The sequence below is a fragment of the Melanerpes formicivorus genome, unplaced genomic scaffold, assembly GCF_026170545.1.
Source record: "Melanerpes formicivorus ecotype bairdi unplaced genomic scaffold, bMelFor1.0.p_v2 SCAF_5, whole genome shotgun sequence".
In the NCBI taxonomy this organism is placed as follows: domain Eukaryota; kingdom Metazoa; phylum Chordata; class Aves; order Piciformes; family Picidae; genus Melanerpes; species Melanerpes formicivorus.
Genome location: NW_027142357.1, coordinates 13,036,506 through 13,062,298, shown reverse-complemented (window position 1 = coordinate 13,062,298; position 25,793 = coordinate 13,036,506). Strand labels below are relative to the sequence as shown.

General features: G+C 48.8%; 2 protein-coding genes across 4 annotated transcripts; one reads left to right on the top strand and one right to left on the bottom strand.

The window, feature by feature from the left end:
* The first annotated feature begins 217 nt into the window (after positions 1-217).
* KMO (kynurenine 3-monooxygenase) lies at positions 218-10,986 on the top strand. 2 transcript variants are annotated; one of them, XM_068138223.1, is made up of 16 exons: positions 218-384; positions 1,397-1,466; positions 2,870-2,967; positions 3,907-3,996; positions 4,220-4,268; positions 4,990-5,077; positions 5,732-5,897; positions 6,410-6,481; positions 7,041-7,162; positions 8,604-8,751; positions 9,215-9,272; positions 9,386-9,468; positions 9,732-9,833; positions 9,927-9,986; positions 10,199-10,368; positions 10,459-10,986. In XM_068138223.1, exons 1-15 carry the CDS (start codon positions 331-333, stop codon positions 10,364-10,366), a joined length of 1,428 nt encoding a protein of 475 aa, XP_067994324.1. In that variant the 5' UTR covers positions 218-330; the 3' UTR covers positions 10,367-10,368; positions 10,459-10,986. The 2 variants fall into 2 exon arrangements, with proteins under 2 accessions (XP_067994324.1, XP_067994323.1); XM_068138222.1 differs by lacking the exon at positions 10,459-10,986 and having other exon boundaries at positions 10,199-10,446.
* Positions 10,987-11,302: 316 nt separating this feature from the next.
* ITGB2 (integrin subunit beta 2) lies at positions 11,303-24,453 on the bottom strand. 2 transcript variants are annotated; one of them, XM_068138221.1, is made up of 17 exons: positions 24,325-24,453; positions 23,062-23,112; positions 19,349-19,406; positions 18,953-19,041; positions 18,472-18,655; positions 17,524-17,694; positions 17,044-17,285; positions 16,553-16,708; positions 16,266-16,361; positions 16,055-16,144; positions 15,582-15,719; positions 15,143-15,327; positions 14,262-14,506; positions 13,810-14,029; positions 13,472-13,677; positions 13,196-13,362; positions 11,303-12,917 (listed from the first exon to the last, which is right to left on the bottom strand). In XM_068138221.1, exons 3-17 carry the CDS (start codon positions 19,401-19,403, stop codon positions 12,855-12,857), a joined length of 2,307 nt encoding a protein of 768 aa, XP_067994322.1. In that variant the 5' UTR covers positions 19,404-19,406; positions 23,062-23,112; positions 24,325-24,453; the 3' UTR covers positions 11,303-12,854. The 2 variants fall into 2 exon arrangements, with proteins under 2 accessions (XP_067994322.1, XP_067994321.1); XM_068138220.1 differs by lacking the exon at positions 23,062-23,112.
* Positions 24,454-25,793: the final 1,340 nt, after the last annotated feature.

Sequence of the window (25,793 nt, the reverse complement as noted above, 5' to 3'; positions counted from 1 at the left end):
TTCCTGCTCTGTGCACGTTTCATTAGGATGTCACTGAAGGCTGCAGAATTGCTATGTAGTTTTCCAAAGAGGCTTTTTAATGAGGCCTAGCTGAATAATGCCACATTCACATCTCCTCACCTAAGGCTTAGTGTGTGTGGCCACATGACCAAGCTGATTAACCTACAATCTCTGGGCTGGAAGTTAAACTTTAATATGAAGCAGGGGAGAAGAACCTACGTGTGACTCAGCTGCCAACATCCTTCCCCTCTTCACTGGTGAGAGCAGTGCAGAAGGACAGGGTGTGAAGACATAGCAGTAAGGACCTACAACCCAGGAGCTGCCTCAGTGATGGAGTGTGGTGACCCATGGAGGAAAAGAGTTGCCATTGTTGGCGGTGGTCTGGTAAGAAAAAATTTAGCTGCCGTGTGATTGTGTCTGCCAGTGAGCTGGGGCTGTAAAGCATTGTTTGGATGTGAGGTGAATGGTTTTCTTAAAATCATTCCTCCTGTAGCTGGCACTTACCTTAAATGGTATGTACAACTACATCCTGCCATCAGGAGTGCTTTTCTCAGAGGAAGAGATTTGGGAGGTGAAGCAATGGTGCCCAGTTACACCAAATAACAGTCCTCATTTGGGCTGCCAGATCATTCTGCCTCTCAGCCATTTTGGGCTTTAACCAAGCCACTAACATGAAATGGTTTGCAAGGACTGAGGGACTTCCTCTGCCCACTTTTGTTTGGGAATGAATTTCATCGACTGGCACTTTCAGGGTGGTCTGACTCTAAAGGACATCGTGGAACACTGCAGCACTTAAATTTCTCTTCTAACATTTTGGCCATTAGCTTCTTCGTCACCATGCTGCTGGAAAAGAGTGATGACATATGAGTCTGTAGTTCTGTCAATGATTAATGATGGAAACGAACCCAGAAAAATACAGCTACCTCTTTAAATAACAAGCAGGACATAAGCATGCTGTCCTTTTTAAGGCAACATCTTGCTTTTCCACAAGTCTAGCTTCCTCCACTTTGTTCCCAAGAGAATGATGCAGCACCTTGAATTCTATGGAGGAAGATATAGTCCAGAGACTATATCTCTCATGTATCAGAAGCTCCTGTTGTCTCTGGCTGAACAGTTTAGCCATGCTGCAGTTAATCACTGAGTGTAAACAAGTATGATGTCTAACAATGAGTTTTGATGTGTGCCTTTTGTCATGGAGGATTTGCAGGTACATCAGGGGTGCCAGAGGACTTCTCTCCAAGAAGAAGTCCTCTAAGGCTCTCGATCAAAGGGTCTTCCTGTATATGCTGAGCTGCATCCTCTGGCTCCTGATTTCTCTTAGCACATCTCAGTAGTAATCTGTGATACAGCTGCTAGTGAAACACTTACTCCACCATGCCTGATCCTTCTCTTGCAGGTGGGTGCATTAAATGCCTGTTTCTTTGCTAAACGAGGTTTCCATGTTGATGTTTATGAAGCCAGAGAAGGTAAGTTCAGCCTGATCATTAGTGCTTTATTAATGTTTCTGTCTTTTTACTGGTAACAGTTCTCGGAGAAGCAAAAGGAAAACTGTGTGAACTCACTCAAACCCAGAAAGGAAATCTGAAACTGTGTCACTTTGGGGATATGCTTTTCACTCTTTTCTTTGGCTCCAGGTCCGGGGATGCATTTAGTTGAAATATATTGTCTTGTGTGGAGGCAGCCCACCCTTCAGCTACTAAAATGATGCCCTTTTTTATAGTATTAGCCTAAATGTTGATTCAAATCTTCACCTTTGAAATTTTGTCTCTGCACAAAGAATTACAGCACAATGCTGTTGAACCAAGCTGAGTTAGAAGTTAGAGCCAGTGGCATCTCTGTTAAGGCTAAAAGCACTGACTTGACTGCCATTGGTGATGAGAGGGACTAATGGACTGAGGAGCAGGAGAGATGGAGTGCTTTCAGGAAGCCTCCAGCTTTGCAAGGGCATCACCAGAAAGAAATGATGATTCAGAACGCAGGCTCTGGCTGAAAGGGAGAGAAGTTGTTCACCTTCAGTGTCTATCAGATGACAGAAAAATAAAACCTGTACAGAGATGGCAAGCCAAGCAACAGGTGAGAATGGGCCTATGGAAAATGAAACTCAACTCAAATGTGCAGTGAAGGGAAGGAGAAGTTCATTCTAACATGTGGTCTCTGTGGTAACTGTTTCTGTTTGGACGGATATCAAGACAGGGAGTTCTGGTGCATGGTTCCCAGCTGTGCCCATTCAAAGTCCTCTGCACAGTTTTGGGTCCGGGCTGCAGATACGGAGGGTCAGAGCAGAGCCTTCTGAGTCAGAGGGATGTTACCACTTCTGGTTTTGGGCCACTGCTTGCACTGACATCCAACTCTGAAAGCTATTGGGTTGAGGCTTTGCCACACATACTTGCTGGACAACCTGGGAAGACTGAGTGAGGCCATTTGGAGTAGGAACAGGCCAGTGCTGAGACATTTCCATCTGAACAGCAATGGAGGTGACCTACCAGTGTCCTGACAAGCATTGGTTTGTGAGTCTCAGCAGAAACTGCCAGGCATTCACCATTCAGCTCTCTCCACTTAGAGGGGAAAGAGCTCTTAGATAATGTGCCCTCTGGCACTGTGGGGAGCTGTCAGGATCCAGTATTCTCTTTGCAGAACTTGGCTGAAGCTACTTCTCCCAGGTGGTACGGAGGAAGTAGCCCTTGACCTCACTCTGCTGCCTTCTTGACACCTAAGCATGCTTTTGACACCTGCCCTCTCTGTATGCAGAATGGGGAGATGGGAACCCCTCAGTGCCCTGCCTGCTGTTGCTGCAGGGATTTTTGGGAGATGCCACCTGCACCAGGCTGTGGTACTGGTGTCTCCATAACCATCTGCTCTTTCCATGCAGATATCAGGGTGGCCAGCTTTACCCGTGGCAGGAGCATTAACCTGGCCCTATCTCACAGAGGACGCCAAGCCCTCCGAGCTGTGGGGATGGAAGAGCAGGTACCCTGGAAGCTTCTGTCAGTGGTGGGATCTCTGTGATTAGAACTCTGTTGCCTTCATCTGGCAATGGATGGGCTCTGTCATGCTCCCCAAGCACACAGAGGCTATCACAGAAACAGCTCTGCTTTCATGAGAGTGGAGGTAGACTGCACACCCTCAGCCTGGCTCTCCACTGCTTCACAGCACAGCTGTCAACAGGGATGTCCCCCAGCCTGAAGACAGCACCCAACCCCAGACAGCTGGGCTCTGCTTGTGACAGAAGCTGCTTCCCTGGAGACCAGTACACGATGGTTTATCTCCCTGCCATGCTCTTCTCCCTCCTGTAGCATGAGAGCAAACCAGGCAGGAATAGGTGGACTCCCAAAGGAGCTGTAGTAGCATCAGGATGTGATAAAGTGGGTTGGTTTCCCCACTGACATGCCCAGATTTGTATTTTCCCACAAAACCTTGAGCTTTGGACTGACCCCTGAAATCCATGCCCACTGACTTCTGCACAGCATGCTTGGATCAGAGCCCAGAAGTCCTCTGGTGTGTGCTTGCTACCATTTAACATCTAGCTGCAGGTAGTGGTGAGATCCTGTGACCCCTGGCTCCCTACAGAGAAGCCCAAGCTTCCACACCTCTTATCCCAGCACAGGATGTAATCTGACTACCATCCAATGTCCTGACCAACACATGGTATATTTTATGTCAGTTCTATAAAAAATAATTTTGTCCTCATTTTAATGAGAATGAGCTTGCAAGTAATCTCAGTAAAAGATTTGGCAGACAGACCTGTAAAATTTTCCCCAGTAGCTTGGGTAACCACATGAAAATATGTGAGCAGAGAGCATCCTGTTCTGCTTACAGTGGGGGGTTCTGAGATATGGGTAGCCTGTGGCCCCCCCTTAGCATCTCAGTATTGGCCAGAAGGCTGAGTTGTCTTCCCTTCTGTTTCAGATTGTGTCCAAAGGCATTCCCATGCGGGCAAGGAGGATACATACTCCTTCAGGGAAGAAATACTCTATCCCCTATGGGAAGAAGAACCAGGTACTGGTCTCGTGCTGCCACTCCAGACGTGCTTTGCAGAGCATAAGGGGACTCTGATAGTATTTGTAGCTCTGTGTTCTTAAAAACAATGCTGTGAGTGGAAGGGGGATTGTGTGACCACTGCTTTTGACAGGGCTGTTTGGAGAGGGTGGCATTTCTTGCCCGGTCATGCAGAGCATCATTCAGTAATGCTTCCCAAACCCCATGTTTGTTTGCCTTGCAGTACATTCTCTCTGTGGACAGAGCAAACCTGAACAGGGAGCTGCTAACAGGTAGGTAGCCATGTCTGTTTGCAAATGTTTTTACACCTGGTTCACTGAGGATTTAGGGTTTGCCTCATGGACAGGAGACTCTGAGCTCCAGGCTCTCAGAAAGTGCAGATCTGAACTAGCTGCGTTTTTAAGAAGAAAACCTGTGCTGTTTCCCTGCTCCTTGTCTGACACAAAAAGACAGTCAAACAAGTCCCCCTAAAGTCTTTCTGCACAGGCTGCCCTCCTGGGAGCTGCCTCTGCTTTTGGCTACTGGCACCAGTGTCTGCTCCCAGAACTTCACCAGCTAAAGCAGGAGATACCTCCTCAGCCTTGCCATGGTTTGTGGCATTTTCTGCAAGCCCTGATTGTAGAGAAACAAATGGAAATTGGACCACTGTGCCAGAGTATGGAATCAGGACAGGTCAAATTTTCCCCAAATTCCCACTGACTACAGGCAACACATCCCATCCTGAAATACGATGTAATGATGGTGGAAACAGGTAAGTGGTTCATGTCATTATGTGAAAGAAAGAAATCTTTGCAAGATTCCTTGCACTTTTGAAATAGTTTTCACCAGAAATGACCAAGCACAGTCCTAGTGAGCCCTGCCCACTGGCCACCACTCAGCACAGCAATCTTACTTTCTGTAATAGCAAAAGTCCCTATAATTTAGGGATCCTTTGGAAATATTTTTGGAGTTAGAGTACAAGCCTCTACCTTTAGTTGTCTTTTATTTTCACAGCTGCTGAGAAGTACTCCAACACTAAACTGTACTTTGGACACAAGCTCCTGGAGTGCAATGCAGAGTTGGGGACACTAACCATAAAACGGTAATCCCTTTGCAAGCCTGGGATCAGGTTCTGGGTTCAGTTAGTTTCTGCTTAATCATTCATAAAACCTCAAATAATTGAGTAATCTCAGTCTGAATCTAGTGAGTTATTTGTCAGGATGCAAAACTTGGTGTCAGCTTTGAAAAGGAGAGACCTCAAAGCCGAGTTCATTGGGAGACTAAACCAAAATTAAGCAACTCTCTAACTCCCCAGTGACCTGGCAGGTGGCTAGGCACATGCTTGCTGACCTCTGCTGAGAACAAACATACCAGTCTCCATAGCACTGTTTTTCAGGGACAGATTGTTCATCGGGGGGGGCATCTAATGACTTTACTTTGTAGTTTTGTGAAGTTCTGGTCATTCCCCATCCACTTGGGGATGCAGGCTCTAAGAAATAGTAACATTATTCCAACAGTACTTGTTGCATTCTTGGGTAAATGTGGAAGAGTTATGCATTTGATAACCTACAGGATAATTATCTATCCTAATGCTGAGATTCCCAGTCAGTGAAAGTCAATCTTTCCTCATCCTAGCAGATTAATACTGCTGGAGGTGACCCCAGCATTTCACAAAAGGCAGCTCTGCTGTGCCCTTTGGTACTGAGCTGGCCTGGCGTTACAGCAGGATTGACTCAAGGAATCCTCTTGCTTTCAGCTCTGACCAGCAGTCCTTGGAAGTCACCTATGATCTCATTGTGGGATGTGATGGAGCCTTCTCAACAGTCAGAAAGCATTTCATGAGGCAAACACGCTTTAACTACAGTCACATATACATTCCTCATGGCTATATGGAGCTGACCATCCCTCCCAAGGACGGAGATGTAAGTGGGCTTGTCCCAGGCACTGCTACCACTTTTGCAGGTGGGACACCCTGCTCTCTTCTCATGGTGGCTCTGCCATTACAGCTCTAAAAAGCATAATTTCTCACCTGGGTCTCAGACAAGTGATTAAAACTTTCCTAGGAGAAGGCAGGCATCTCTTTCTATTCCAGTGATGGGGCCAGTGTTTTCATACCTGGCTGCAAAAATCTTAGAGAGCCTGCCCCAGATCAGTGGGTTAGCTCTTACTCTGAGAGGTTCTGGGGATACAGAAACATGCCTGAGAGAACATCAGTGACTGCAAACCAGCAGATTCTTGCTCATTATTCCTACCTTTCCCTCTCGCTTTTGCTCTGTGTCTCTCACGTACCAGAAAGGAACCCTGTGGTCATTGTGCCTTCTTATGGTACAAAGGATGGGAATAGGTGTGCTGATGTGGAGAGGAACCAGAGGCTGTGCTGGGGAAACTACAAAGGACAGGGCAGGGACACAAGACAATTTTCCTTCTCTTTCAGTTTGCCATGGAACCAAACTACCTCCATATCTGGCCAAGAAACACTTTCATGATGATTGCGCTACCAAACATGGTGATAACCTACAGCCACACTCCTTGGGGCATGGGATGGAGCTTGTAGGGATGAACTGGCTGTGGTAGCAGGCACACAGCAAGGTCTATGAGGGCCAACAGGTGCCAGGAGGGACCCCCAGCTTATGCCAGGTGCCCACAGCTTTGGGGGGAGGGTGTGTATGTATTGGTGGAGGACAGAACCCCCAAATCCATCCCTCCTTCCCAGCACTGAGCTGGTAGCTGTGCCACTGCTCTCTACCCACCCATCTGAGCCCACTCAAACCTCCTGAAAATCAGCTCTCTGTAGCTGGAAGTTTTAAACTAGATACAGGAGCACCAGAGCAGTGCTCCCGGCCCACGCTGGCAGACTGCACACTGCCTGTTTCTGCCTCCCCACTGCCTGCCTCCAGCATGTGCAAACCCACCACGGAAAACTGGGTGAACAGGCATACACACCTGCTGCTCAGGTGGGTCACTGCAATTGCCATGCGACAGACTGGGCATGTAACTGCTCCTCCAGGTGCCAGGTGGTACCTATGGCTCTGGTCTTCTTTTTTACCTTCCTCCTTGGCTGACAGGACAAGTCCTTCACCTGCACACTCTTCATGCCCTTTGAAGACTTTGAGAAGCTCACAACAGGCGAGCAAGTGCTGAGGTTTTTCCAGACATACTTCCCAGATGCCATCCCCCTCATTGGAGAGTAAGTGTTCCCATCTCCTTTTCTTGCTCATCAGCATGATTCTGCAAAGCCAAGGGGTGCATCCCCACCCAACCTGCAGGTCCTGGTGAGGGTGACTGCTGAAGCCAGTGGGCTAATGGATTGTGAACAATTTTGGCCTGTACATCTGAAGGAGGAGGGAGCACACAGAGTGAGCTCTGCATTATGTCCACTCTGGAATAGCAGGCTTAGCAGCAGGATGTAGCCCCATCCTGCAGCAGTTTCTGATGGACTTGCACTGAAGTACTGCTCTGTCCCTTGGAAGCACAGCTCAGGCCCTACCACTGCAAGAGCAAAGTGCAGATTACCTCCCATTGTTTTTCCAATGTTGTTAAAGGTTTTGAGCTCAAGGGATGGATTAGCTCTTTATAAGCCGTGGGGTTTTGACATGAGAGGTGGGTGAGCAGACTGACTCCACCAGGGTTGCCTGCTCAGCTCTGACAGCTGAGTTGCACAAATGTGAATATTTTAGCTAACAGACTGAGAAAACCTGAACTTGGGGGAAAAAAAGTCCCACTGTGCTAACTAGACAAAGCAAGGCTCTTCTTGACTGTATGGCTAAAACAGCCACCAAGGCTTCAAGACACAAGAGCAGGCACTTCCCGGCAGCCTGTTTCTCCCTGTGCATTGGGGACACTCTCACAGCTGGGCAAATGGCATGAGGGGGGCAGCAGCCCGAAGCCAGAGCTTCTCCTGGGAGCCCTGGTGGCAGTGGGGGGCACAGGCCAGTCTTATCAGCATGTCTTGATGGCCGTGGCTCTGTTTGGCTTCTTTTCATTTTTGTGCAAAGAAGGAAGCTCCCTAGCTGTTGGTAGCTCCAGTCTATGCTGTTAATGCTTCTGCTTTTCTACATGGTCATCTGTTACAGGCTTTTTTTTTTTGGCTGATAGGAAGAGTTTTAGCTATGTTACGCAATTTTCTTTCCTCTTAAGGAGACCATATCAAAGGACTTCATATAAATTCAGGTATCTTCTAATACGTCTTTCCTACACTGACTGCCATCTGCCACTCATGATAAGAGGATTGATATGCCTAAGACACTCATAGAATCAATAAGGTTGGAAGAGACCTCAAAGATCATCAAGTTCAACCTGTCACCTAAGACCTCATGACTACTAAACCATGGCACCAAGTGCCACATCCTGGTACAGCTTGAGACTGTGTCCTCTTCCTATGCTCAGGTTGTGTGCAGAGATTAAAACCTGCAGACAAAGTATTTGGATCATAGTGGGGAGTTAATGAAATAGGTTTTTATGGACCCTACACGTTCCCTAGCACAAATACCTTAATGGATAGGCTTGGGTTTTGTGCTCCAGCAATGACAGTGCCTGTGACTCTGGCATCCTGAGCTTGGACATGGCATGATTTGCTTTTCTTGTCTCTTGTGGTCTCATAAATGAAGTATCTGTTGTTTTGCCTGAAGGCGAGAGCTGAAGCACGATTACTTTTTGCTGCCAGCCCAGGCTATGATCTCTGTGAAGTGCTCCTCGTACCACCTTGGTTCCCAGTGTGTGCTGATGGGAGATGCTGCACATGCTGTTGTGCCCTTCTACGGACAGGGCATGAATGCAGTAAGTTCATGGCTGATCCTGGGCTGTGTCAGTTGGATCCCAACTCTGTTCACCTAGAAATGCCTAGTTTTAGAGACTAGCTCCAGGGAGTTCATGGGCTGGCCTGTCCCACAGTCCTCTGGCAGCCCTCTGCACTGGCACAACTCCCTTCAGGCACCTGGCTGCTTACTAAGACCCTATTTGTCCTCCAGGGAGCAGGGGAGATGAGGAAGTGGTCCTGCCTTCCCATGGAGCAGAGGGCTGCATGGGTGGAGGGGCCAGCCCCAGGCTGCAGGGAAATGCAACCCCCTGGATTTCTCTGCAAGACCCCTGGCAGAATGTTCTGGAGTAAGACTCCTGCTCTTAAGATGTAGCCAGTAGGACTGTGTACATGTGAACAGCTACACTAGCTAAGTATCGGTGAGGGCAATTCTTGCGAATGCATGGTTCCTTATGCCTGTTTACCTTCTAATTTTCCTCCCAGGGCTTTGAAGATTGTCTGGTCTTTGATGAATTAATGGACCTGTTCCACAATGACCTTGGTGAGTGAGGTGGCTGGGGAAGAGAGAGAGCAGAGGAAGATCCCTCTGCAGCTAAAGGCAGATGGATATCCAGGCTAGGGAGCTGCCTAGGAGCTGCCCCTTTCTTCTCCTAGGTGCCTGCCTCCCTGAATTCTCCAGGCTGAGGGTTCCAGATGACCATGCAATCTCAGATTTAGCCATGTACAACTATGTAGAGGTGAGTGACATACAGACTTGTGGTGCTGTGGGTCATGCACATGGTGGCACCCTGTTAGGATGCACACAGTAGGCAGAGGCTCTGGCAAGACTCTAGTCAGACTCTCATCCCAGCAGACATTAAGAGCTCTTTGGGAATGCCATGGGGGCTGGGGTGGCTCTGCTCCCTGTGGTGATCCCCAGGACAGTCAGTGGGAGAGCTAACAAACTCAGGAGAGCTCTGCTAAGATGCCTTACAAAGGGGTGATGGTTGTTCTGTCACAGATGCGTGAGCATGTGAATTCAACATGGTTCATTTTCCGGAAGCATGTAGACAACTTCCTTCACACCCTCATGCCTTCCACCATTGTCCCACTGTACACCATGGTAAGGCTGGCTCCTCAGTCCCCCCTGCCTGAGCTGCCACAAGCTCCTCCTGGCTGGCTTTGAGGCAGTGACATGCTCCTGCAACCCTCCTAGGTAACCTTCACCAGAATTCGCTACCATGAAGCACTTCAGCGCTGGAAATGGCAGAAAAAGGTTGGTCAGTGGTGGTGCCCATCCTCCCCATGCCACAAGCCTCATTATCTTCACATCCTGCATGCAATGTGATCTTCACATCTTGCTCTGCTACAGCGGGGAGCTTTAGTGATGGCATATTGCCATGTGGATGCAGGTGGGAAGCCTTTACTTGGTGCTGCAGGGGAGGAACACACCTCTGCTGACACTGGGCTTTCTTTTTGCACTTGCAGATAATTAATCGAGGGCTTTTTGTCATGGGGGCAGCAGGACTGGGTGGCATCTTCTTGCTCATAAAACGGCTGGCACGGGACTTGAATTTCTGCATGGAAAACTTGTGGGGCTGGTCCCATTTTCTGAAGAATATTGGAAGTCTTCCATTTGGCACACAAGTGGCTTAAATGTAAGGAAAGGTCCTGACTGTAATAAAAGTGAAGGCATGGCTATTGTCCTAGCTGGATGACGCTGCTTCTCTTGGGATGTATCCTTGCAGCTCCTGCAGTCCCTCTGCCTCCTGTTCCCTCAGAAGCAGTGATGATCCCTCTCCCTGGGCAAGAGGAGCACAGAGTATCCAGAGAGTCTATGGGTCAGGCATATCTCTGTCTCATCTCAGCAGCCCTGTGTTGAGCGATGCAGTGTGTCGTGCGCTGTGTGTGGGTTTGGTGTGCAGTAATGGGGGGGGAGTGTGGGCCCTCCCACCCATCAGGACAGCTGACTTTTGCTCTTACCACAATTCAGTCAACATCTTGACTTGAAAAATCAGATAGCTTTCTCCCTACTCTGAGTAAACTAAAACAGGGTTCAGTTATTCTTGGTGGAAATAAAACAAAGGTAAGAAGGCATGTTGTGGGGTAGCACTCGGAGATGGAGAAAGGGCCACTCCACACCCGGCTGAGAAACACTTCTGCCTTCTGCAAGCAAGATTCCACAGAGAGATCACCAAGCCTTTAGGCTAAAGGAGGGTGACTCTCCCACCTCATTATATCCCCTTTGTGCTCTTGCAGGTGCATAAAGTTCTGTCTAATGCAATTGCTGATCATATTTCTTTGTTTCAAAGTCTAGATGCCTCATTGATTGACGCTAACGGTCCTCTGCAGCATGTATTGTATTGCACACACTACACCAGCAGTAAGATCTGCAAGTGGTGACCAGGGAGATAGTCTCATCATTTACTCTACGATAGCCTCTGCCTTGGTCCCTAGCAGTGGGTGTTGCATCCATGACCTGAGCTCTTGCAGGTGCCTCTGGTGTCTTTATGCAGTCAGGCACAAGGCACGTGTGACCTACACTGTGTTGGGGGTCTTTGAACCAAAAATAGCTGCAGGCTGGGACAGTACTGGAGGGATTATCAGACTCACTTTACTTCTTCTTACCTTGCCATAGACATTCACAATCACTGTTGAAGAACAGCAAAACGACCCAAATTAACCCCATATCTGACACAGTACGGCCACTCTTGTTTAATAGCTGCCAGTGGGTGGACAGGGACAAGAAATGATTTGTTTCATTTGGTGAGTAATTTTTGGCTTGCAGGGGAGCATCTTTCAGGATGTAGATGGCAAATTAGTGTAAAAGACAGTTAGTTTGTTCCTCTGGACGGCATCTTTCCTGGGCACTGTGTCTATGAGACATGCTGGCAGCAGTGATAGGATTCTGCTGTATCAGGTTGATGAACGCTCCAGCAGCTGCCCTTACACTTGATGGTTAGCAGAACAGATCTGTTTACTTTATATATTAATTTTTATTAACAAGAAACCTCTTCAGAGAACAAGGTGTGACATAATATAGCTATATGCAAACTGTTGCCAAATTTTGTTGAAACGAATACGGAATTGTACCACTATATCATAAGAATGAGCCCACAATGAATGAGTAATTTGCTGCTCTGCATGGTTTGGAAAAGTCCTGGAGATGCTCCCAGTACTGCCAAGTCTTTTGCATGGCTATCCCTTGGCATGTCTGATATTCTCACAAAGCAGGGAAGAGTTCTAGCTCTGGGGGTGGTGGAAGAAGCTGTGGCAGAGCTCTGAGCTGTAGGCAACGTTTCATGCGCTTGGTGCTGATGTTTCATAGTTCAAACAGTTGCTCCTTTGCCTTCTTGTCATGTGGAGGGCTCAAGGCCTGGTGGAGGTAAGCCAAATGTGCAGAAGCCCAAGTAGAACCTTTTCTGAGGTAGATCTGAGAGGGGAGCAACACCAGGAAGCAGATGATGATTTGAAAAAAAAAGATTCAGTGCATGTTGCCCAGCCACTCTTCATCTTCAGGTACAGGTGATCACTAGCTCTCAGGGCCCATCACCTCTTTGCAACCACCAGAGCAGACTGCCAGCTTGGAGTGCCCTCCACATCCAGCTATGCTGCAAGTACTTCAGGAACTAGTGCAAACATAGTGGTGGTGACCAGTGCAGCAGTAGAAGGCATGGAGCAGCCAGGAAGCAGATTCTGCTAAAGTAGAAAGGAAATGGCAGTTCTGAAATCCCAGCTCCATATCAAAGCTGGAAGCACTCTGCACACTCAGCTGGATTTGGAGCTTGGTGTCCAAGACTCCTGCCAGAAGGCAAAGTTAGCATCAAGAGCTGAGACAGTTGGCACCTGGTACAGGAGTCACTGTGTGTGCCTGTGGGTGAGATCTGCTCTGCAGTCCCATCCATGGCAAAGCTGTGTCTGTTTCCTTCTCCTAGATTTGCTAACCCAGCAATTGAGCACTGTGCCAGAAGATGTGCATGATGCAGCTCCTTGGCCTGTACCTGACACATTGGTGGCTTCTTGGAAGAAGGGAATGAACCAACAGGATAAAGAAGAAGGGGTGGGAGCCTTAGTTTGAGATTTCCTTGGTTTGGCATTTCTTTATTTGAAGGGTCCTAATGCTTCTGGGGGATGCTCTGCTTCATTATTCATTGAACCTGGGGTTCACAACAGTGGTGGTGGCACTCTTGAAGAGAGGGTTATCAGCCTGGAGGGAGAGAGGTGTTGTTATAGCATTGTTGTGCTGTATTGGATTTTCAGCAGACCATTATTTACCCCACCCCTCCCACCACTGACAGCACAAACAGTGTTGTCAGAAGAGCCCACAGGCTGCTTTAGCATCCTGCAGAATCCATCCAGGCTGCAAAACTGCCCAGAGGGGAAGGTTCACGTCTACCATGACTGTCTCTGGAGGGGTCATCCCCTACAGGTATCTCCTCCACAAGTTCATGAGCATCACAGCACACCCCAGCACCACTCTCTTACATCATTCCACTTGGCCTTGGATTTCTCCTTCTCAAACCGGCGGAATTCCCGGCGGTCAAACAGCTCTGTCAGGAGCCGCCAGATCAGCAGGAGCACCAGGCCGATGAGGGCCACTCCGGCAACGCTGCTGCCCACAATCAATGCAATGTTAGGAGGCTCCGGGCACTCTGTGGGGCAGACCAGCATCCAGCTGCAGCCTCTGGCAAGGTGGCAAGGCCACCATGGCAGCACTGGCAGCCTGCCTGCAGAGGGGCAGGAGAAGTAGAGCTAGTGTACCTTTATCAGGATCAACGGTGACAGTGTATATCTCGTTGCCGTCCTCCTGGACCATGTGGAAGGAGATCCAGCAGTTCTGGGAGTCTTTCTCCCTACAATGACTACTCACGCCCTCTGACTCCTTGACCACTTGTATGTTGGGGCAGGCTTGGGAGCAGTTCTTCTCAAAGGGGCCACTCAGGAAGGCCTTGCACTCTATACAGGAGCTACAAAATATGCAGCCACAGCTCAGCTCTGCAGGGACAGAGGCCCTCTCGCCCAGCTTTGGCTTGCACCTGTCTAGGAGGTAGGGGATCCCTGCCACCTCCCCCCATGCCTTCTCCAGGCATGTCACTCACACATATCTTCCACAGGGTGAGGGGCAGGCAGGGCAGTCCTCGCAGAGTGGGGGCTGGTATCCATTCTGGCACTGGCAGCGGTTGCAGTGGCAGGTCCCGCGGTGGCTGCACTCATTCCCACGCGCATTCAAGCAGTCATTTGTCGACTTCTTGCACTGGCAGGCACTGCCCTCATACCCATCTACGCACTTGCACTCCCCACAGTCACATGTCCCACGTCCTGCAGGGGAAGAACTTTGAGACCAAGATCCTACAGAGAATCAGGTCACCCTGCCTCACCCACCCAGCACTCTCCAAAGTATCATCAAGGAGGCCTTGCAGGCTGGTGCAATGGGACCCAGTGCTGCCAAACCCACCCACTTGTGCTCTGGCAGGGAAAGGCAGCATCTCCCTGGGGCTTTAATATTTCTAAACAGCGGCACAGTGCAGAACTCATCATGCAGCTGCATCACCTCTGCCACCGCAGGGGAAACCGTTGTGAAACTCGCAGTTCATGTTGTCACACTCGCAGAAGGTGCCGTAGATCTGCTTGTCGGGCATGCTGCTGGTGTGACAGATGCACTGACCACACACGCAGTCCCCCAGCCCTGAGCAGATCACCGAGCTGTTGTCCTTCCGGCAGCTGCTCTCCAGCTCCTTGCTTGTCTTGCCTTTGGTATCACACTCGCAGTTCTTCCCTGTATAGCCAGAATTGCAGCTGCCATGAAAGGAGAGGAGCAAGCCTGGGTCAATGGCCGCAAGAAATCACTTCAGCTGAATCAGAGCAAATCTGGGACAGCCTTGCCAAAAACAACCACAGCATGTTGGTGCAAAGTCTGTGCTGGAGCAGGGTAGATGATGGGGAGGGAACCTCATAAATGATGCTATCCCCGCAGTTGCATTTGTAACACCAAATGGTTGCCTGGATATTATTGTTGCATTTATAATTTCCAAGCCCTTGACAAAGGAGATTTGAGTATTTCCTGAGGAAACCCAGTCTCTTCCTTTCCCTGCCACCATATGGCCATGAAGCAGTAAGTGCATGGTGTGAACTGCAGCCCAGAAGTGGGGTTTTGAGAGATTCCTACAGAAATCTGTGTCTGTAGGATGCTCAGTGGGTGGGTTCATGGATGATTAATTGAATGATTAATTGGGTGAGTGGGTGGATGCCCTAAGGAAAGCAGCAGAGGTTCCATTAACAGAAGAGAGAGATCATTGTGTCCCCTGCCTCCATAACCTGCCTCTATAAGAAATTAGGTACAATGCCAAACCCTCGGCTTGGCCCAAAAGCCCTCTCCCAGGAGGTCCCCAGCTCTTGCAGTTTGAAATGGTATTTTAGAGGGACAGCACATACCTGCATATCCCACAGACAATCTTGCCTTTCCCATTGCAGGTGGTTGAGTCTGGCTGCTCGTTACAGTTGCAGTTGCAGTTGCTGTCCAGGTGAACAGTGAGAGTGTCTGTGAAGCCCAGTGGCCGAATGGTGAAAGACTGGCTTGTGATGCACTCCTTGGCTGTGACTTTCACTTTGAAAGTGATCTAGAAAGAGTAGAGTGAAAAAGGAAAGAGCCAAAGGTCATCAGGTAGCTTTAGCAATCGGACAGTGGTACTAGCTCCAGGCTGGGCACATGCACATCCAGTGCAATGCAGGATCCCTCCATCCTGAAGCATTTTGGACACTCTTGGTATTAATGTAAGGAGCCTGGAACAATAGGCTGGGTTCTTGCTGTAAAACAGGATAGGCATCAGGAACCTTGTGAGCTGTAGGACATTCCTGCTATGAGGAAGTGTACCTCTTCATTGATCTTGACATTGTCGCACTGCCCTTTTGCTTTGTCCATGCTGACAGTGCCATTGCACAGAGAGTCATATTTGATATCCAGGACATCTGGCAGGGTGGAGTGGTCCAGGATGATCTGGGAAGAGAGGTTCTGCAGAGAAATGGTGGAGAAAGTGCCATCAGTCCAAGAGCAGACCAAAATAAGGTGGCGTGGAGTTGCAGCTGGGGCCTCCCTCCAGTTCAGGGGATAGTGGGCAGGGAGCACTCCAGGCTGGCATCTCAGCTGCCTGGGGTGGTTCTGGAAAGGCAGGTGATAGCATTGGAGAAGCAGTAACCTCTTGTTTGCTGTGGGCAGAGTGACTCAGCATGTCCTGTACTCAAAGCCCTGGTCAAAGTTGCTCTTTGACATTGAGGACATGTGATGGAAACCTTTCCCTGCCCTGAGCCCTGCCAGATTGGTGAAACACAGCCTCCTCTATGGCTTACCTTGTAGGCCTCCTTGATGAGATCAATGATGTTGCTGGAGTCCTCGTTCAGCTCTCCCACTGCTGACTTTGGGATCATCTCACTGAGTTTCTGCCAATAGAGAGCAAAGAGCTGACTGGTCCACCCCACGTGATGGTGGAGCAGCAAACAGCAGCAGGATTTCTGCTCCCCTGGGGATGGGAGGCACCTGGACCATATGAAGTAGCTTTACCTTGTAAACATCCACCACTTTACTGGTGACAGCAAAAATGGGCTGAATGTTGTTTTCGGTGAGTTTCTGGACCAGCTGTCCAACAGATGGGTAGTCCTAGGTGAAGAGAGGGATCTTGCACTCAGTGTGATCTCACTCACCAGCAGAAGCATAGACAGTTTGGGTTTTGTGGCTCAAATTATGGTGACCTTGTGGTCTCAGCAGCAGTTTTTTTTACATGGTATATTTTCTACCTGGGGGAGTGAGGCTGAGATTGTGGAGCTGCTGAATAGCCCCTGGGTACTTACAAACTCATTGCTTTTTTTGTACATGTTGTCCTCCAAGTGACACTGGCCATCGTTGGGTGTTAGGATGCCCCCAAGCTTGCCATCACCAGCAAAGTGGAAGCCATCATCAGTAGCATACACCAGTAAGCGAGTCACATTGCGCCAGCCGATCAAGTCCTGTACGAGGCACAGAAACCTGTCCCTGAGCAGGGCTGGAAGGACAGTGCCACTGGACATGGTGTGGCCTTTGTCAAAGTCTTGTGTCAGCCACAGTGTGAGGCAGGGGGTACGGGGGAGGTGGGTTGCAAGAGACCAGGGTCAGGAGGCTCTGGGGTAAGATGTTGTCTTGTACTTCTGCAGACTAACTTGCCCTGCTACTGAATGAGGGCTTATACACAATGAGCTTCCAGAGAGCTTCCATGTGGAGAGGGGCAGAGCTACCTCCTGAGGGACAGCCTGGGAGCATAGGTCACAGGCCTCATGCTGGCAGCGAGGCAGACACAGGGACTCACCCCACACACTGCAGCCTGCATCATGGCATCTAGTCCCCCCTCTGGGGCATCAAGGTTCCCCGAGATGAACTGCTTCCCCACTTCACTCTCAAACTTCTTGGCATTGTCAGTCAGTGAGAGGATGTGCTTGAAGGCGAACGGAGGCTGGCACTGCTTGTCCTTGTTGGGGCAGGGGTTCTGCAGCTTCTCAGGGTGTGTGTTCACAAAGGGCAGAACTGTCTTGTCCACAAAGGAGCCAAACCCTAGGGCATCCAAGAGTGCCATGTCAGGGGCAGGGGTAGCATGGAGCAGCAGGTATCCCTGTGGCACAGGGAATGAACAATCTGCTGGCTCCTGCGGTCCACATCCCTTGGCCTGGCACACTCTCCAGCCTTGAATGGGATGGGACATGCTGCCTATTTCCTGCATCCCACTCCAGCTCTGTGGCTCTTCCTAGCAGCATACAGCTGTGCCAGGCTTCTGTGCTGCAGACAGACTCACCTATGCGACGAGAAGGGGTTGTACTCTCTAGTGCTCTTAGCAGCTCCCCTCCCAGCTTCTTCACCTTCTCCAGGTCATCCAGCATAGAGTAGGAGAGGTCCATCAGGTAGTAGAGATCAATGGGGTACCCCACAGCACGGCGAAACTTCACCTCAAATTCAGCAGGCTGGCCTGTGGGACAGGGATGCCAGGATCAGTTGCTGTGCTGTGGCTCCCATCTCCCCATCTCCCCCATGCTATACTGGGATCCCCCTCTCTTTGGGAGGAAGAAAATTTTGTTATGAGCATGGTGAAACACTGGCACATGTTGCTCAGAGAGGGTGGGTGCAGATATCTCATTCCTGGAAACATCCAAGTTCAGGTTGGATGGGGCATCTGAGCAATCTGATCTAGTTGAAGATGTCCCTGCTCATGCAGGGGGCTGCAACTAGATGAACTTGAAAGGTCCACAGTATCACAGTATCACAGTATCACTTAGGTTGGAAAGGACCTCGAGGATCATCGAGTCCAACCTATCAACACAGACCCCATGACTAGACCGTGGCACTTGGTGCCACATCCAATCTCCCCTTGAATGCCTCCAGGGTCGATGACTCAACCACCTCCCTGGGCAACCCGTTCCAATGACGAATGACTCGCTCGGTGAAGAACTTCCTCCTCACCTCAAGTCTTAACCTCCCCTGGCGCAGCTTGAGACTGTGTCCTCTTGTTCTGGTGCTGGTTGCCTGGGAGAAGAGGCCAACCCCTTCCTGGCTACAACCACCCTTCAGGTAGTTGTAGAGGGCAATGAGGTCACCCCTGAGCCTCCTCTTCTCCAGGCTAAACAATCCCAGCTCCCTTCCAACTCAAAGCACTCTATGACTTAAATGCAGGCTGTGACAGACTGCCATGTCTGTACTGAGTCAGGGGGCAAGAAGAAGGGTGTCTGGAACACCAGGTAGACTGTACCTATCCTCAATTTCAGGTGCACCTTCTGAGGAGTCAGTTGTATCTCATTGCTTAAGGGACTGTCCTGTGTTCTTGTAATGATGCTGACTGGAAACTCAATCTCATTGTGTGGGCATCCCCTCTGCTGCAGCTGCTCGATGGTGTCACAGCGGACGGAGTCTGGCTCACCAGCTTTGGTGAAACTCTGTGTTGCAACATCAATGGGAAAAAAATCAGAGGAGCAGGAAGTGAACAGGCTCTTTATGAGATGGCCCAGCTTACCCAGCCCAGGCCTCCAGGGTATTGATGGAGAAAGGAAGGCTGAAGTGTCTTATCTGTCAGATCCCTCCTGGCTCCATCCACCATATAGGACATGAAACACTCCCAGGCAGGACATAGTCTCCCCCCTCCACCGCAGGTAGAGCCAGGCAGGTAGGGTGACCACCCCGCTGCCTGATAGGTGACCACAGTGGGCTGACAGCAGAAGAGGCTATAGACCTACCGGTTTCTTGCACCAGGCACAGTCAGGACCAGACTGGATGCAGTCCTTGCATGTTGCTACTTTGATCTTGGGGCACCCCATGGCAAAGGCTGAAATGGAGATTAGAGAGATTTGGCATGGAGGGCACTGGGAGGAGACCTGCCTTCAGCAGCAGCAGCCACAGGGTGCTGTGACACCCAGCTCTGGGCATCCATGTTGTTCTAAGCCCATCCTGCCAGGGTCCTCAGCTGGGCTCACGTTAACTCCCAATCCCAGGAAATTCAGTATGTGGCACTTGCACATCTCTCAATGACATGTTCCTGCCACTACTGGGTAGCATTTGACTTCCCACCCCTATTTTACTGCCCACATAAGGTACCAAGAGGAAGGCAGTGAGGAAGAGCAGGTCAGGCTCACCTGTTGTCACCAGCAGCAGCACCCAGGTTATGACCAGCAGCCAGTCACGTGGCATTTTCTGCAAGGAAAAAAGCTTCCCTGTGATTACCTGGTGCATGGCAGCTGCAGGGAAGGGAGCCCTCACACCCTGCAAAGGACAGTGGCCCCAGGGGGGTGTGTCCTTCCCAAAGGTGTCCCACTGCAGGCAGAGACTGAAACCACGACCCTGCCACAGCTGAACTGCTGCAAAGCTTGGTGTAGTGTTTATCCAGATTATTTGACCTGTACAATATTATATTTAAAATATTGAAAAACCTGAAGAACTGAATTTAGTTTTCACTAGATATGAGTTTTTCCAGCTTCTGTTCCATGATTTTTTTTTACAGGAATGGGAATCAAAATTAACAAAAGGATAATTTTTATTAATTAACTAGCATGACATGCTAGCTATATGGGGGGGAAAGCCTGTTACTACTTGCTTCCTATTTAACTGATTCATCAGGAAAATTAAGCATTTCATGTAGTGAATTAAGATACATTTTTCTGCTGAGGAAAGACAACAAGCAAGGATTTCCAACATCATGGCATGTGTGATCGACATCCTAGGAGAGCTGCAGTTCTGTCTGTGAGGGAAGCAGAGAGGCTGGCTCACACTGGTCTAGTCTGCTGGTGTGGCAATCATCAAGCTGCACAATGTGCAAGGATGGGGTGTTGTAGTCAACCCTGTGTAGAGAGTGGGGCCAGGATGTGATGCCATGGGTGGGGGCTCTGATTCTGGAGGTGTCCAGAAAAAGGTCCAATTATCCAAATCAGGTAACTACAGAATGACAAAGGTAACCATGAAAAGCCTGTTTTGAAACAAAGGCGACCAGAACAAAGGGTCCCTTAGGACAAAGCATTGCGATTAGTCCTTAAATCAACAGTTGTTGGCATAAACCATGAGTATTGTACCTAGAAGGGTGATCTCAGACATATTGATAGCTGATAAAACCAAATGCAACCTTTATCTGGTTTAATCTGGTTATAATATAATTATAGTATGAAAAACCACACCTCCTAAGTTGAGAAGCCCTATAGCGCCCTTACCCTTGGAGCACATGTACTGAATTTAGAGGTAGCTGTACCTTTAAGAGGAAACAAGAGATAAGGTGATCAATGCATTTTATTGTACAAATATCTGCCGTGAATTTCATTCAACTGCTGTGCAAGCTTTGTGGCATTGTCACCTGCCACTCTTCTGTTCAGAACTGGAATACAAGTGTCTCAACTCTGTGTGTTGATTGGTCTTTGCACATTGGGTAAAAAACCTGGATTTGGGACAACACTGGGGCTGGGGAGGTGGCTGTGTAGTTCTTATGGGCATGCAGGGAAGGACTCCCAGAACATCATCAAACCCCACAAGTACTTGCTATCCTCAGTTACACCAGCATTTCTGAGCATGAGAAACTTGCTGCTCATATTACCACTTCTTGCCCCAAAGCACATCTCCATATCCCAGAAATGTATGCTGTCCATAAATTTGGCTGCATCACTCTCAAGCAGTGTTTTTTCAATGTTCATTCTGTGGTGTCAGTGAGATCATGTTAATTAATGCTGTAATTTCTCGTGATGCGTTCCCTCCACCACAGCCCTGAGCAAAAAACAAGAGAGTAGCAGCCTTGCAACATGGACACATGGGGAAGTGAGAAAGAGGAATTCGTTAAAAGAGGAAAAAGGAGTAAGAAAGCACAAAGGACCAAAAAGCATTGCCCTTTTTAGCAATATTAGACACAGCGTCTGAAAAACAGGTCATCAGTTTTGAAATAGCTCTGACGTTGTCCCGAGCAGGAAAACAACCACCCCCTGGCTCCTGCCAACTTTGCTAAGTGCCATCACCACCTCCTGTGAGCCTGTTGAATTAGCAGCTCAGACTGAAATGGAAATGAGAAAACAGCAGAAACTTGTAAAAAGGCACTGAGGTCAGCCTTGAAAGCGTTGTCCTCCTCCTAAGGGCAGAAAGAATATTTACGTAGGTCAATGGGTGTGATCTCAGTGACATTTGCATAGTGAGATTTGGTGCCCAGCTGTAGTACAGACTTGAGATGTGGAGGACTGCTAAGGCTCTTTGCCAGCATTGCTTATGGCAAGGGCCATCTGGATGCAAATGTTTGCAGCCTTGAAAAATCACCCTGCCCTGGAAACAGCTGTGGCAGGTACAATTGTCCTGATAAAAGCATAAAGGCCTGACAGACACCTGACAAAGGGTTGAGGCTTGCTAGAAGCTGATAAAGATCACCTTGGCACCTCTCACACAGGAAGTGGTGATCTGTGCCCAGGCTCTTTTGAGTGATTCTGTGGGCTGGTCCCTCCAGCTAATTAGAACTGACCGCAGTGCACCCTCAAACTTAGAGAATAAATGGAGTCCTGCTACAGAGCTGTTTTGAACTGATCTCCTTGAAGCAAGCAGCCTGGCAGTCAGATCCTCTCCCCTTAGAATGGGACACCATATAGGATACTTCCATGGACTAAGTGAACCCTCACCCTGGCTTTGGTGAGTGTATATTTTGGATGCTCTTGAGTGGAGGAGGTTTCCCCTTTATGAGTGAGTGCATGCATCTTTCTGGAAAGAATATTTCTTAAAGCTTAAGGTTAAAGCTTAGCTGGTTGAGTGGTGGCATATTCCTACCTGACAACTGAACCTGTAATTTAATGGTGTCAGAAGGAATGATGAGCAACTTTGGTTACAATAAATTCACATTTTTGTGGAGCTGTTGTTGTCTGTTTTGTGGGTGCCTCCACGACAGACAGGCCCCTCAACAGATCTCCAAGCAACAGGCAATGGGAGGTGTCTCTGCCATCACCTAGTCAAACCCTCACAGTGACATGGCCCAGGGCCTCACTCTGCCATGTTTGGCCCAAGACCATCCTGTGGTGGGTTGGTGAACAGAACTCTTCTTCACAAGGATGTCCTCCACAAGTCCCTCTCCACCACCACAATTCACTACGGTAAGTTTTTAAGGGCATCATTTATCACAGCTGCAATATCCTCATTGACATGATATGCATTTCCTGTGCTTAGGTAGCCCAACACATTTTCATCACCTCCAAATTCTGTCAGCACTGTTTGAGCTTGCAAGAAACAGGTAAAAACTCTCAAAGTAAAAAGAAAGAAGAAAAGGTCTGGGGTAGATTGAAATTACTCTCCAACTACCTTGGAGAAAAATGCCTCCCAAAATAAAATTGCCAGACCAGCTCAGCTGGAAGCAAATGAAGGTATATTTAGAAGCACACTACAATCTAGACATATGAAATGTAATGAATATGTACAAAATATACAATATCTCCATGTATTTACAATCTATAAAGAACACAAGAACCCCCCTGGACAAAACCAGGGGGCTACCAATAGCTTCCCCCTCTTCCTCCCAGATAAGCAAAAGAGAAAGAGGAGAAAAGCAGACAAGCAGTAGCTTGTCAGTACTTAGCCACAACAAAGAAATGCAGCCAAAGTCATCAAGCCAGCAGCAGCTACCAGCTAGTATCTGTTGGAGCGAAAAAGCCGAGAAAGCAAATTAGCTTATACCACTGACTTTATTAGTTACTAGACTAATGGGATTATTTAGACCTCATCATTATTTTCCCTTTATATCCAATGGTAATTTATTTACATTCTACCACTTTCTACTCAATCTCTGGAAAATTTCCTAGGCATCAGCCTAAAACTGCCACAAGGTCTTAACAGTAAAAGCTCTTACCAAGGTGGGATGGGCACCAGATCCCTGTTGACTCCTCCTGGGTGCACCTTGCTGGGAAATGACTTTGATCACTCATTTGGGCTCTAGCACCCTGTGCCCAGAAAGCACCTAGTGACCTGTGCCAGCCAAACCTGAGAGGTCCTCCAAGAGCAACATCACACTCCGAGGCACAGCTCTCTCCTTCATGACCACATTTGCTGTATTCTGAGCTGTATTCATGCTCTTAATTTGTTATTGATTGCTGCTTGTATCTGCTTTGCTGCATGTCTAGTTAATTAATGCCCTGGGCAGCTAAAAATAGTGTGAGCTCAAATTTCTGCAAACCACCCCCTCCCAAAAAAAAAAAAAAAAGATGGCGCTAAGGAAGCAGGCTCTTGCCTAGCAGGAGCTGCTTCTGCTGGCTGGAGGGAAGAGCTGCTCTCACCCTCATTTCCTGTAGCACTTAGCTGAAGAACACTCTAAATACACCTAAATAGACTCCATCTTTTCCCACACAGGCTGTGAGGACTAAATCCATGGGCTGTGCACTGGCCCAATGTTTTCAAGTGTGTAATTCAGAGTAGTTGATGAGCACAGCACGCAGAGGCATGGAGGAGGTAAGTGAGGGAACTTGCAGGCAGTGTCACCGTGCCATAGATGGCCCAGCAGCCATTCCTAACACCTTCCTGCGATGCCACCATGCCAGTTCCCTCTTCCTCTTTAAGCCGTTACACAAAAGCACCAGTGGGTGCTTTTACAGGATTCCATAGGGAAGCTGAGGGTCCTGAGCAGAGAGCTTGCATAGCCCCTAGCCCTAGCCCTGGCACTTGTCTGGTGCTGCCTGCAGGCATGCAGCCAGTGCTACTCTCCCTGGTGCCATGTGTGAGAGTACAAGAGGAGCATGCTGCACACTCTCTGCTCTGTTTTCCAGGCCTCGTGAGGCCAGTGAGGAAGGGCTTCTGTGGGGTATGACACCCTCCTCTCAATAACTACTGCAGTGCCCCCTTCATCCTACTTCCAAAAGCAAAACCATTACAGACCAGGCGAGCTGCCTTTGCAAAGACCACACAAACTGACTGCTCTGCCATGCTGCACACAGGAGGGCTACCATACTGAGAAAGGTCCCTGAGGCCTGTCTAAGGACTTGAGCAGCCAGAGCCCAGATCAGGAATTATAAACCAAACACACTGTAAATGATAGAGCTATAAAACTGTCTTGTCAGTCAGCTGCCCTCCATTCAGAAAGAAATAACAGAAGAAAACAAAATGGAGATGCTGTACTCACTTTGCATCAAGCCCTCTCCTTTGTCCTGTGCTTGGGATGGGATGAAGATGGTTTCAAATTCTCAAGCTTGACTGGGAAAGGCAGCAAGGCATCAGAAACTTTGTGATGCACCCCAATCTTTCCTTCCTATTTCAGTTGTCTGGGTCAAAAAGGAGGAAGTCAGAGCAGTGGCTGTGACAGGGTGTGTTTCCCCTGCTTTCCGCGCCTCTGTTTCCCCTGCCTTCCGTGCCCCAAACCTAATCAGTCCCACTCACACTAGCTGTAGCCCTGCCAAAGCATCTCATCCTCCACAGCTGGGGTGATGTCCACCCTAGGCTACACTGTAGGTTCTATGACCCTCTCATTGCAGCCAGGAAAGGGACCTTACCCAGAACCCACCCTTTTTGCCCCACTTTTAACCTTTCACATCACTGCTGGCAGCCAGCCTAGTCCTGCTGCAGGCAAACAAAGTGGGTAGTGGGGGAAATGGATTCCTTTTGGAGCTATTGGTTGCTCCTGGCTGTGCAGAAAATGGGAAGATGGCTCCCCACAGACTTTGGATTGGGCTGAAATTTTCGTGTCAGGGCTTGCTACTGTTGTAGTGGGGCCTCCTCACTTGGCTGAGGTTGACGGCACCATTCTCGCTGTGGGCTGTGTGGGTTTTTCTTAAACAGCCTTCAAATTCTGTTGCACAGGCTGCAATAACTCCTCCTAAGTACCCACAACAGTTATTTCCCTGAGCGGAGAACTGTCTCCTGGCAACTATCTTTTAACATCTTCAGGGCACTAGAGTGAAAACCCAAAAAGCTGTTTAAAAAACATCCAGGACTATAGATTTTGTTACAAGATAATTAATGTGAAACTTTTGTAATTGTATTGTAGACTCCCCTTCCAGTGAGCTAACGCTCAGTGATCATCATGTATTGTAAGACATCAATTGCAGTTCACCTGCTTCTGTCTTTCAGTTATGGTGCTGGGTTCATTTTTTGCACCAAGCAACAAGAATTGCAGTGCTAGCAGAAAATTTCTGAGCCTTGATGAATACTCCATGGGCTAGTGTTTTTTTTAAAGCAGAAAACATAGCAAGAGATGAAACCAGGCCTGGTTTCCTCACAGACATAGTGTAGCAAGAAAGCATTATGGCAAAGCTTGTAGCAGCATGGGAGCATCAGAGCAGCTATTATCTGAACAGTGTGGGATATGGCAGGAATGGAGCCTGAAGGTGAGCCTGTGGGGAGCTGGAGTGCCCATCCTAGTTTGCTCAGAAAACCTGGGTGGCTGCAGCTGGCTGCAGTAGAGCAGACCCCAGCCCTAGAGGTGGTGGGCTTGGGCAGATGAAGCTGGGAAAGCTAGAGGGACTTAATGCCAGAATTGCCAGCAGTGGATCTGTGGGAAGGAAGTGTGCTTGAGTGAGATGAGCTGTTGTAATTTTTCCTTTTGTGTTGCATATTTGGCTGCTCTTTTCATTGGTTTGTCAAATCACTCTGGTC

Bases quoted from the DNA above. Each gene is read 5' to 3' on its own strand.
- KMO (XM_068138223.1), top strand. From the start codon at position 331: ATGGAGTGTGGTGACCCATGGAGGAAAAGAGTTGCCATTGTTGGCGGT. The intron at 385-1,396 runs GTAAGAAAAAAT...CTTCTCTTGCAG, and splicing joins CCATTGTTGGCGGTGGTCTG to GTGGGTGCATTAAATGCCTG. The intron at 8,752-9,214 runs GTAAGTTCATGG...TTTTCCTCCCAG, and splicing joins ACGGACAGGGCATGAATGCA to GGCTTTGAAGATTGTCTGGT.
- ITGB2 (XM_068138221.1), bottom strand. From the start codon at position 19,403: ATGCCACGTGACTGGCTGCTGGTCATAACCTGGGTGCTGCTGCTGGTG. The intron at 17,286-17,523 runs GTGAGTCTGTCT...TGGATGCCCTAG, and splicing joins AACCCCTTCTCGTCGCATAG to GGTTTGGCTCCTTTGTGGAC. The intron at 16,145-16,265 runs GTAAAGCTACTT...CTCTATTGGCAG, and splicing joins AAGTGGTGGATGTTTACAAG to AAACTCAGTGAGATGATCCC.